Source organism: Cloeon dipterum, chromosome 2 (assembly GCF_949628265.1).
Source record: "Cloeon dipterum chromosome 2, ieCloDipt1.1, whole genome shotgun sequence".
NCBI lineage: Eukaryota > Metazoa > Arthropoda > Insecta > Ephemeroptera > Baetidae > Cloeon > Cloeon dipterum.
In genome coordinates this window covers 33225217-33238164 of record NC_088787.1, presented here as the reverse complement: position 1 = coordinate 33238164, position 12948 = coordinate 33225217, and the positions used below count along the sequence as shown (strand labels likewise).

Here is a 12948-nt window from a genome sequence, read left to right as displayed (position 1 = left end):
AGAAAAGTATTTTTTAACCCATGAATCTAAAAATAAAAGGTAAATTGTTCATTTCACTAAAAATATTCCGCGGAAATTTTGACACAGCAGACATGACAATCGATTGTCGTTTCAAGTTCTAACAATGATGCTATTGAACTTTCAGAAAAAATTTAATTTTAAGCAAACAGGTCTTACAAAATTTACCACCAGTTAAATAACCAGTTTTATTCACATGATTTCTAATAATTTTAATTATTTGTCTTGTCTAAAATCTCACTTTACAGACAAAAATACAGATTTATGCTTTCAAATTCGAGTGAAGTGTAGCTGCGTCAAGTCTACCTTTCACATTTTAGCGGCGGTCGAGTTTGCGGAACACATGCGCGCATGGCGCGGGGGTTTGATTTAATTAATTCAAATTGATTCTTGCCGTGTGTATTTGCGAAACGAGAGCAGAGCAAATAGAGCAGAATGCGCGCGTGCGCCACGTCTGTATAAAATAATATTGAAGCTGCATGCGGAACGCGAGTCAAGTAGCCGGCCAGGCAAATATCGCCGGTGCGGAAAAAGCAAACACTTGAGAGCCGGTGATGGATGTGCCGCCGCCACCGCAAATGAAAATTGTTGATCTCGCTCTCTCCACGCCGGCATAAAAACAAAATCGTCAGGTAGACGTGCCTCCGTACACCACCGCACTAATAATAACCGCATTCTGTGCCGGAAATGGTTTTTGTGTTTGACCAAACTTTGGCTCGTTTTTAGAGTTGCGACGATAGAGAAATTCATATCAATTGGAAAAACTTTTTTTATTTCTGAAAGGTACCTGAATAAGAGGGGGAGTTTTGGGTATTTTCAAGCAAAATCAAAGAAATTCCCATTCATTACCAGATATCGTGAACTCATTGAAATTTTATGAAAAAATTTCGGGTTTTTAATTGAGCTGTTTTGAGAAATTTAGTGAACGCAATATCTTGTCTCTTCATGATCTTAATAGTGGTTTGCATTTTTTGATTCAGCTTGTCTTTTCCGACCAAGTTAAAACTAAATATAAGGTCATTGTTGACGGCCAAATGTCGTTAAAGATCATTTTTGCAATCTTTAGGGCTTTCATACATTTTTTAATAATTAATTGTTCATTAAAAAAATGTGAAATGCCTTTAAAAGTAGTCCCAATGATAGTAGTAGGTGGTAAATTCGTGTCAAAATACATTTCAGAGGCAGTCAGTCATGTCAAATTTCGTGATATTCTACTTACAAACTTAAAAACACTTTTAATTCTTTCATTTCCGGCAATGTTTTGCCACCTCTAAATCTCGGTTTCTAATCGCTAGAATTTCTAAGATTTAACTCCTCTTTACATCCGCTTAAGAACAGGAACTGGAGTGTTTTAAGAGTTCTCCCCCACCACTTCTCTCAACCCGTTGATAAAAATTAATTTGCAAAAAACGTTCTTACTCAACGCTCAATAACATTTTAAATCGTCTAAAAATCGCTCCAAATCACCATCCCCATCCTGGTTTCTCTATTAAAATGGTAGATTTTTAAACTCTGCGCGAATTAAAATAAAAATGTTATTTTAATTCAAACAGTCAAAGATCAGGCGTAAACGGCGTAAACATATAAAGCGTATTTAGTCCAAATATTTATAAGTGCATGGCTCTCTGTCATTTCTCTCTGTTTAGTCCCCAAGATCATCTTAAATTGAGCTCATTATTAGTTTTGCTTCATTTAAAACTGTTTTGTTCACAGGGCATGAAGCACTGTCCTTCCATGAACCGCGAGGTGTACTACAAGGGTAAGAATCCACAGAGCACTCTCAACCTGGAGCCAATCGATTGGCTCTAAAAAGTGTGTTCAATGTTTCCTTTCTTTCAAATATATATACATTCGCAAAATTTCTGCCAAAAGCTTTTCTCTAAATCGTTGCGCATACTGACAAAACGTCCTCTACTGATTTGCAGCCAACTCGTGGAGAGAAACGTAATGCCGGGCGGATCCACGCAGCTGGACGCGAGAAGTGCCGACTTTTTTGAGAGCGAAAGCAGAACGAGAGAAAGAGAGTGTATGCGTGCGAGAGCCGAAAAATGTATAAAAGCACACACACACACAAAAGCAAGCAAGCAAGTTGAATGGAGGAAAAAAAGAGGCAACCGACACATATCAAAAGAATGACGCTCACTTGTGATTCCACCTGCTGACAAATTGTTTAAATATGAATGTGTGCGTCGTAAAAGTAAGTGCGGCCCCCAATCATGGAAATGGACGCTCCACCCCCACCCCCGCCCCCAAACGCAGGTAAAAAAGCTCTTCATCCCGGTCTGAGTGATTTCGGTCCCGATTTTATTGGTGCACATAAAAAGCCAGCCTGCGATGTGTTCTCGTTATTTCGCTCTTTCCCTTTTTTATATCGTTCGCGCAAAAGTGATGCCTTTCCGCGCAACGATGATTCGAATGTAATGAGAGACAGAGAGCCGGCTCTCTCTTTGTTGCGCTTCGTTTTACTGCTCCCTCTGCGTCTCGATTAGAGAGAGCATAGCAGTTTTGCTCGATTTCCCGGATTTTGAATTTTTGGTTTGCTATTCGAAAATTACACAATTTAAATGAAATAATTGCTTATAAAACATTATAGTACACATGATCAATACAATTTGTGACTGCTCTTTTTATAAATTATACAAAATTTCGGCGTATTTTGTTTTAAATCTGGCGTTAAATATAACAAAACTGTTTTATAAATAAGTACATTATGGTTAAAATGATTCAAATTCAAAATTTAGATTTTCTCGAACCACCCAGTTTGGATTTATCGATCATAAATCTGAAGGGTTTGAAGCAAATATAAATTTAAACAAGAAATATCAGGTTTATTGATTAAATTAAAATCATAGTGGAGAAAGATGTTGATTTTGTGCAAATAAAAATCAAACAGCCTTCCCTAAGCTTGCACATATGTTATAAATCAACTATTATAGTAGTTAAACTTCATTTTAATGGCAGTGCACTACCAGAATTAACAGTCTCAGAGTCGAGCAAGAGCGTAAAATCTCGCTCTTTTTTGCCTCCCTAATCCGGACGGAGCGCGAGCAGAAGCGGAATGTGCGAATAACAGAGTGCGTTGCGTGTGCCATACACTTAATCCACTTTGTTTTAAATTTGCCGCTCGAACGAGCCGCTACTTGCTGGTGCTGTCGGTTGTAAATCTAATTTTGATATCATGCAGAGTGCCCCATGATTTGATTGCACGTCGTACTTAAAAATTGGCTTTTTCTTTGTATTGATTGGCAACGATTTTGCAGTCAAATTGTGGACCAGCCTGCACCGAAAACTTCGTACACGTGTTATTTCTGCAGCTCATGTTTCGGGGAACGCGTAGCCTTGTTGGCAGGTGAATCTCTCAATTATACGTCTTGTCTTTGGAGCAACAAACTCACACATATCTCTCAAAAATTTTCGTGTCTGTAGAGAAATTTCGATGGCATATTTAGACAGAGGCTTGTTTGTGATTTTGATTGCGAGAGGAGCGACTGCGACCCTAGGCAATATATTATATTGTTAATTATTGTGAGTGTGGAATGTGCTGGAGGCGGAAAGAGTCAATTTATTCGAATATATTCATCGTCGCATTTGAATTTTGCTATAAATTCATGTTCAAAATCGGCTTTCAACTTGAAATCCAATTACCTCTCCACTTCTATTTTCATTTGACCCTGGCAGAGTCAACACGGACCTTTCGACTGCCGCCGCAAATGGAATCGTTTCTGACACATTTCCCTCATCAAGTCGCGTATTATATAAACACATACAGAACTGATAATTACATGTACTTAGGCATTAAGAGCGTCCCCAACCCCCCTGATTGCTTGACACATGCATACTTTTGCCATGATTGTGAGCCAACAGCGGTTTTAACGTAGACACGATCAACGCACGCGAAATTACGTACCGTTATATAGATGGACAATTATAATAACTCTCTGTGAATTGGATGTTCGTGTACAGGACAAAAGTGGCAAGTAGATATACACACGAAAACAAAAATATTTAACACAAAAGTAAATTGAGAAACAAAACAAAACCGTTGCCTAATTAGTCGGACTGATAAATAAAACAAAAAAGAATGAAATCATCTCGTACACATATGATCACGTGTAATTTTAATCGAAACTGGCTTGCTCCCGATGATAACATTACGAAAATGTATATAATCTTGTTAACATGTCCGCTGTTGTAGGCGAAATTGTTGAATTACCAATTATGTTACGTTACATACGCTTGTTACAACAATGCAATTTCGTCGGGCAAACACGTTCTACGTGATTTTTCCGTCAGCCAGCAGTTTGTGTGATATTTTTATTGGACTCTCCCCCCGTAAAATGTGATTTAGTTCTTCATCATAATAGCTTGCCGATTCGGAAAAATTATTAATTTCCCCAATGCCGCAACGAACGAGGTTAGTATAAGTGTATACTTCCAGAGACTCGTGCATGAGCGCGCGTCGAAATGGGAATTCCTGGAACGCCCCTCAAAGAGGCTTTACTTCTGATTCGGAAATCTGATCCGCGCAAATAACGGGATTTTCGGATTTGCCCGGAACGCGGCTTCTCGCCCGTCTGGGATTTCGGCTCCCTTAATAGCAAAGTTGAAACAGCTAGTTATATTCGGTGGATGCATGCTGCGAACTTCGGTCGGGCCTGCAGATTATTTTCCGGAAGTGGGTAACCGAAAATTAATTATTCATCACCAGCTTGCATGTGTTTAACGTTACACTACTATAGAGGCTTTTGACTTTGGTTTTAGTGCCGAATATATTAACACGCACTCGGTAAAAGCTTTACATTTTTCACTTCAACATCTCTATTTACCTGGATTCTGATAATGCAAAAAAAAACAGCGAGAACATTTTACAGAGTGAAAATATGACCGATGAGTGGAGTTTTTTTTTTTTTAAAAATTCGCTGTTCTGAGCTTTTTTCTAACATTTTAATATTGGCACTTGCAACTAATTAAAATTATTTTGTCAATCTTCTCAGACAATCTTGCCAAAAATTTTCAGAACTTCCTTATCGAATTTTTTCAAGACAAAAGCGTTTTCGGCGTTTTAGTTTTATTTAATTATGACTTTTCTACGCTGGCCTGTTTTTCCCTTTGTCTTCAACCCTTGAACTTGTGTTTCTATTAAAATTTTTGCCATCTAAATTCTCAGCTACTTTAATTTTTTTGAATTTGATTAAAATCTTTCCATATTTCGAAATAAAATGCAAACAGAATGTGGGCGAGTTGGTAGCAAATCTGGAAAATCATCAAACTATTTCCTCGGCCGATCAGATTGTCCGGAGGCGGCAGCAGTAAACATTTTACAGGTGCCCCTCGCAGACATATCGTTTTCCGATTCGCCACCCCGACAGAACGACAGACAGCAACCGACATTGAGGAGAAAGAGAAGCAAACGAATCCCCTGCATCCACCTCTCGTTTTTCCCTGCTCTCTTTCTTTTTTTAATAAATTGCGAGCGACTATCCGTGTTTTCTGTTCAGCAGTCGGCGGCGGGAAAGCACGAAAAGGACGAGGGAGAAAGAGCGAGATCGAGGCCGGAAATAAAAATCGACGCGCTGGCCGACCAACCGACCGAGTGGTGGTAGTTGCTTCTTGTAAGGATCAATTAGATTTGACCTGTAGGCGGCTGAGTGCGCGCGCGAGTCAAATCCTCTGCGGGGTGCAACACAAAACCCATCCACGAACCCGCTTTCTTTTCTCACCCTTGCGCCTAAGGTTGCCGCACTGCAATTGCTCAATGAAAGTTATTTTCTGTTGGCCAATTTCAGTTCACTCTTTGATGTTATGCTGGTGTTTTTATCTGCTGAAAATCATTGAAATTTTCTTTAGTCGGGAAAAGTGATGTAAACGTTAAATTCGGTGAGAATCGCGCAATTAAAACAATATTAAATATTGATATAAATGATTAGCTCAAATTTCTTTTTCCCCAGATACATGTATATATTATCCCAGTTGACGTAACCAAACTTTTAGTTTAGTAAAATTATTCGAAATTAAAAGGGAATATTTATTACCCTGTCATTATGCAGTGCCCCAATTCATTTTTTTTAATTTTAAATGTTTGTACCCTAAAGAAATTTTAATTTCTGATTTTTCTGAAGTTATGAAATCTGGTCCAGCAAATTTCTTCTCAATCATTACATTGTGCTGTGATAATTTTCACGGAAATAATCGTTTTAATCGGCAACAAAAACAAGCAGTTTCATTTCTAAACATAACCTGATTTTCCAATTTCGATTTTGATGCGCAATGCTTGACATTAATTGAAATAAATAAAAATTTCAGTTATATTTTAATTTTTGATCAGTACAGGAATGTAAGCGCGGCAAAGATTCATTGAATCATTACCGGATCATTTTGATCCTCTTTCTTAAAGCCGAATAACAAATTACCCAGTCAGGGCATAACTTTTTTATACAACTGTTAACAACGTTTATAGCGACCGTGGCAACCCTATCCTCGCTCTCTTTCCATCCCCTAGCTTCACGCAGCTGTGCTCGAATTTCTCGCCGCCTCTGCCGACTCTATTCAAGCGAAATTTCCCATGCGTTTTGCGTAACGCACACGTCTCATCCATCTTTGCTGCACGATTCCACTTGCGTTCCCGTTACATATTCATAAAGGCCGCGCGTACACACACACACATACATTTATGGAAGACCTCGTTCGGCGGCACGGGTGTGGATCGCGTATCGCCAATTAATTGGCACTTTGCTTTTTTATTGTTGCGTTGGCTGCTGGCTGGCTGGCCAGACGATTGCAGCTGTAAATCTTCCTCGCCGTTTTTTTATGTGATGTTTTAACAAGCGTCGTTCCTGCCCGCGTTGAGTTACGAGCCTTGTTTGGTTTCCTGACAATCTAGAAGGTATATGCAATCAAAAATATCAAACCACAATGAAAGGAAATGAAAACTTACCTTGTTACGTGTTTTATTTAAATGCACCTTTTTACAAAGTGTTACAGTTGTCATTTGTTGCTTGCAAGAGTCTTTTTGGCTGGAAATTGATGAATATGCAACGTGTTTAACACGGAGCAACAGGTTGGTTAATTATTCAGAACGACTGTTTCTTGGCAATGCAAGCGTATAGTTTGAGTGTATTTAGATGCTTTTGGAGATTAATTTAGCAATTAAAAGAGGCACCTCCAAGACAGAAAATTTGACTAACGCTTTTCAAAGTCCAGCATAAAATTGTGCAGAATAAATTCCAAATTCATAACAAAATTATAATTAACCTTTGTAATATAAGAAATAAGAAATATTAAGCCATTGCCTAAAAATAAATCGAGAATATTGAAAAGTTCGGCTTTCACCACATTTCGTTTACAACTATTTTGAATGGATGGTATTAACATGGACTAATTCTTCATGTCATCTAAAAGGAAATGCTTTAATTACAATGCTTAGGCTTAGTAGAGTATGGCAGAGTATAATATTTTAGATTCTGTTAACTAGGTGATAACCTGAAATTATTTAAAGAAATTATATTTTAATATCCAATATAATTTTTCATAAAACAAAAAGATTAAAAATATTAAATTAGAACAAACTAAATATAGCATTAAACTTAAAAATAATTAAATTTGACATTTTATTTACAATTTCAATTAAGTTTGAAAAAAACGAGAGCAATAAATTAATGTTCATTGCCATTTTTTACAAATTTCTTAAAATAATTAGTAAAAACATTTTACTTTTTGTTTCAATTTTGTGCTAGAGCAGGCCAGCACGTAGCTGAAACAGCTAAAGTTGAAAGGCCCAGGCAAGAAAGGGTGTATTATTTGGGCCGTGGCTCTATATCACGGCCTATTTTCCCAACAAGGGCCGTGATGGATGAGTGAGGTTTGCAACCGAGATGGCAGCGACCGCAGCCGCTGCAACTGACTCAGATTTTTCTCCACGACGTTTTCCATTTACTCGGCTGGCCATGAATGATGAGTTTTCTATGGACGTGCCCTCTCTCTCGCCATGAGAAATTTTCCAGCGGCTTTCAGTCCGGAATTTGATTTGGCTTCACGCCGGCGACGTTTGAGAGGAGGCGCCGCTGTCATTTGTCCTTGTGTGCTACAACACGATTGAGGTCTCGATGAAAAATTTGTGCCGGGTGCGATGGATGATTGAGAAACCTCTTATTTGGTTTGATGTTTGGTTTGCTCTGTCCTTTTCCTTTATTCGTCCACGAGTTTTGGACACTGATTGTGAGCTCTCTTTAATACCATAATATACAGTCCTGGATTTTCATTCTGTCATACATCAAATTTCTTTCTTGTGGAAGGGGCTTTAAATGTTCCTCTTTTCTTTCCAATTAACCAGTTTTATAGATATACCCTCAGGGTTCGGAGCGACCAACAGAGATGGCGCCACCATATAATTTAGTAATTAATTTAATTTAAGGCATTTTCACTGCGATCTAAGACTCCATCCTGCCACTGTGCATTCTTCACTTAATATGCTTTCTTTTTACTTGCTGAAAACAAAAATATATTAAGCCAATTGACGTAGCATCGTGAAAAGCTATTTTTTTAACATAAATATTTTCCAACGTTTCTACGGCGAATGGCTAGACTGATTTTGGTTTTCAGCACGTCAAAAGAAATTATATTAAGTGAAGAGAGCACAGTGGCTGGATTGAATCTGAAATCGCAGCGGAAGTGCCTTAAAATGAAATTTATTACAAAGTATACGGCGGCGCCATCTGTTGACGGCTTCGAATACTGAGGGTTTATGCAACTGGTGAATTGGTAAAAATAAAAATCATTTATCTATGTACTTAAATTGTTTGAAAATGAAACCAGAACAAAACTATTTGCTCAAAGAGTTTGCGGCCTCGTGACTAAGCCATTGTGTTTTAGATTGAAACATGGTTTTCGGGCCAAAAAGCGCTCGGGGCGGCAGGCAAAATGAATTCGACAAATCCGCAAACAGTTGTCTCGCTCTGCGCCACGTGAGTTGGGTGTCTCGTTCTTCCCAGCAAGGACGGGGCGGAAGCACAACCAACGGCCTCGGGCTGCCTCTTTCAAGACACGGCGAGCGAGAAAAGCAAGCGTGTTTGGCGGTGCACGCCAAGTAATTTGTCACTATCCGCCAGGAGGGCATTTTGTCAATTTGAGATACATTAGCCAAGCCGCAAGACCTGCGCTGCCTGCCTGCGAAGGTTAATTACATTTTTTCCTCGCCCGGCCGGCCGGTCTGCCACAGCGCCGAGGGCCTTGATAAATTATTTACTCCCGAGGTTTATTTGGAAACAATTAGCAGCCTGAGAGAGCTCATTTTCCACTTGTCGTCCGGGGAAGTTTCGCTCGAGTTAAGTGGGATGCAACTTGCTTTGCGGCAAATGGCATAACTTTGATTAGATTCAGCTCTCGGCGAACGATAATTAGCTCTGCGCAAAGTTTTTTCATTTATAAATTTTGCTTTTCTTAACTTCTTCAAAGTATGAAACTTCTGCGCAATCGTTGCGGCGGTGTTAAAATTATTACTATTATAATGCAAAGTTCATTGGTATCTCTTTGCATGCAGTTCAAAGTTGAGCAGCCCCGAACGTGAGTTCGCAAATTACTTAATTGAGACGGAAGCATCTCCCGTCATCCCCCCTCTTCCTTATTTGATTGTATATATGTTACAGTAATTTATTAAAACCTATAAAACGTTAGGTCTCCATATTAATCAACTTTTTCCCTTTTAGTATTAAAATAACAAATTTTGTTGCGCGCTTTTCTAGATTTCCTATGTTATGGAAATATTTATAGCTAGTAGTTCATTTAACGTGCTGTTCGAGTATGTTGAAGTCAAGTGATTTAACATTGTATTCGGGTTTTATCTATTGCAGCAAATCATTTGAATGATAAAATCTTTCAGGTAATAATAATGTACAAATAGTGTTAAAACTTTGTTAATGAAGTGGTTACTTAAGCGTGTTTATTTATATCGTAATTTTTACTCAGTTAAAAAAGGTTGTTATTTCACATTAGATTAAATCAATAACAACAATTACTTTTATTCAAGTACATGTATATTTAATTAAAATTAATATATTAATAAAATTTAATATTAAAATTTTACAAATAACATATAAAACAAATAAATAATTTCTTGGTAAATTAAAGTTTTTCCTACATTTTTGTATTTTTCATGTTTAAATAACAAATTTCTCGTTTTACATGAATCGCGAATCAAATTTGGCCACTTTCTTGCAGCACTGCTTGTCAACTCTCGCAGATGTTGGCAAAAGTGGCCTGTTGCCGAAAAATAACAAAGGTGAGGAGCAAGTCGTGTAAATCGATTGCAGAACACCCTCTTGAAGCGGCAGCAAAACACGCTCGCTCCGGTCTTTGATAAATCACAAGTTTTACAGCACAGGTGAATTCGAGCCCATTTTCCGCTGTTGGCATTTCTCTCACTCAGCACTCTTATATAAATTTCGCCCGCCGCGTTGCACTCAGAGTCAGTCGGCTGCTTTCCTTTTTGTCAATAACCTGCTTTTGCCCTCATATAGCCTCGTTATCGAGGCCCTAGGCGTGACTCTCAACACTTTTTCTAACCCTCTTTGCTAACTACTATGGTAAGGTAGCCTCCGCTGGGAATTGCAGCGCGCACCAGACCCGGAATCTAATGAAACTTCTTTTATCTCCGGCGAGAGCGGGTGGGCGGAAAATAGATCTCTCGCTCTCGTTCGGTCTCTCTCTCTCTCTCTCTCTCTCTCTCTCTCTCTCTCTCTCTCTCTCTCTCTCTCTCTCTCTCTCTCTCTCTCTCTCGCACGCGGTTATGCTCCGGCTCACCTGCCTGCCATGCATGTAATGATTGCACTAAATTTCACCCGTCCAATTACAATAAATTGAACACGCAAGATTTCCGCGCCCTCTCCCCCGACCTCGATCCGTAATTTAGGGAGCCAGCCCGGCGACAATCCAATTCACTCCTCGCCGCCACTGCTCCCAATCCGAATTGTCGTTTGTTCCTGGGGCAAAAAAAACACGGACACGTTTGCGATTGTTATCTTGACCTGGACCAGGCAGCATCCAAAAAGAAGTGCTTGTTAGTTATTTGAAAATTGTGTTTGCTTATAAAGCTATAAAAAAATGCGTTTCTTGAAAAGAGAAGCAGAAAGGAATTTAGCTTGCGATAGTGCATATTTTCAGGATTTTCAGTTGAAATTATTGTATTTAGATATTTTAATATGGAAACGTTGAAGTATAGTTTGTGATGCTTGCAACATCGTGAGTATAAAAGCAATAAAAATTCAAATCCTTATTTTAAAATTTTTCCTGCCTGATTTTTATCGTTCAGAGCTATTTGCAAATTAGTAACTGCTCCCCTAATGTTAATGGGGTACAATGTCTGCCAAAATTCCTTTCTAAATATAAAAAATGGCAAAGCTTTCGTCTTATGGAAGTTAGCTTCTTCTACGTTTCCAATTTTTCTAATTTCCCTAACTTATTCTTATATGTTGTTTTGTTTGAAGGAAAATTTGGCTCATTTCGTTATACTATTTTGATTTCCCATCTTTGTAGCAAAGAACAGATCCTTGACTAATTGCCAGAAAAGCCAAATCTGTTTATTTTATAGTTGTAATTACCCTTACTTAAGTTTTCCAAAACATAAACAGCTCACTATACACTGGCAATGAGCTAGCTAAGTCAAATTTCAACAACAAAAAATTCTTTCATATAGGTAAATTCTCATCTTGGTACCCAAATCATAAAATTAATTTTAAAAGTTTTAGGGAAAAAGTAGAAAATTTAGCGGGCATCCCAAGCTTCTCAAGTAATCCCACATTACACATTTTAATCAAACATACGAGAAATGATCTGATTTATTAAACAAAGGAATTTATGTAGCATTAGGGGAAGTCCTCAAATAACTGAATTATTTGTCCTGAAAACCATTTTATGCTTAAACTAGGATGTTCTATGCTCTTACATCAAAATTCTGGAGACGGTGCAAGAACTCGGTACAAGTGGGGGTTCGAGTCGCAGTCAAAAAGTTGGACGAAAACAGCAGAAAATGCAATTTCACGGCAGGGAGGCAGCAGTGGCGGCATTGGCCAAACTTGGCTCGTTGAGGCGTGAACCGCAAAGCAGCTCTCGCGGAGAGGCATTAAAGTCAACAAGATTCGCTCAACAAGCTCTCGTTTAGTCAGCGCGCGCGGCAGCGGGGCGGCGAAGATGGAGATCAATTGATATTGCGGCAGCAAAGTTTTTGCCCCGGCAGCTCCATCATAAACAGCATCTCGGGGCCATCGGGCCATTTCCTCCGACTCGCCAACTTTTCTTTTCACGAGACCAGCCCGCCGGCGTCCTCTCGTTATTTATATAAAAGACCAACAATCAATCCCCTTGTGTGGCAGGCTCGGCAAGGCGGCACACCTTGGCGAGGGACAATTGTATTATGCCGACCTCTTAACCACGGATGCCGCCGGTCGAGAACCGTGTGCTGGCTGGCTGGCTGGCTGGCTGGCCCGGCTGCAACCCTCTCCAAGAAGCGGGCGAGGCCCTCAGAGACCTGCCGCCACCGCCGCCGAGAGCAAGAAGAAGTAGGAAAACTGCGCGAAAAAAGACTAGCTGCCGCAGATAAATATCCGAGGATGGAGTTAGGCACACATGGTCTGCCGCCCGCTCCCACAGGAGCAGCCAGGCCGGGGGCGGCTCGGGGGCTGCTGCCTGTGTGGGGGTGAAATTTTTATGGATTGAACGTGTGAGTTATCATCAGTCTTTGAAAGGAAATGTTACTGGTGTTTTGATTAAATTGGTTTAAAATTTTAAGAGAAAATAATTTTAATCATTGCACAGCCGTCTTTTTCTGAACTTCAACTTGCAAATGAAATTCCAACTCGTTGAAATTCATTTCTTAGCTAGATAAACTAATATGGGATTTTAAATTTGACTGAAGTTTAATTTTCTTGGAGTATATAAGTT

At 39.2% G+C, this 12948-nt stretch overlaps 1 protein-coding gene across 2 annotated transcripts in view; it reads left to right on the top strand.

Annotated features, from left to right (window-relative positions):
* The window catches only part of CARPB (Carbonic anhydrase-related protein B), a 91780-nt gene extending 84829 nt beyond the window's left edge, over positions 1–6951 (top strand). The window contains exons 8-9 of one of the 2 annotated variants that reach the window (XM_065478765.1): positions 1732–1777; positions 1944–6951. In XM_065478765.1, the coding sequence (XP_065334837.1) occupies positions 1732–1777; positions 1944–1966 (69 nt within the window). In that variant the 3' untranslated portion in view covers positions 1967–6951. Of the gene's footprint in view, positions 1–1731; positions 1831–1943 lie in introns of both variants that reach the window. The other variant, XM_065478764.1, reaches the window with a different exon arrangement.
* Positions 6952–12948: the final 5997 nt, after the last annotated feature.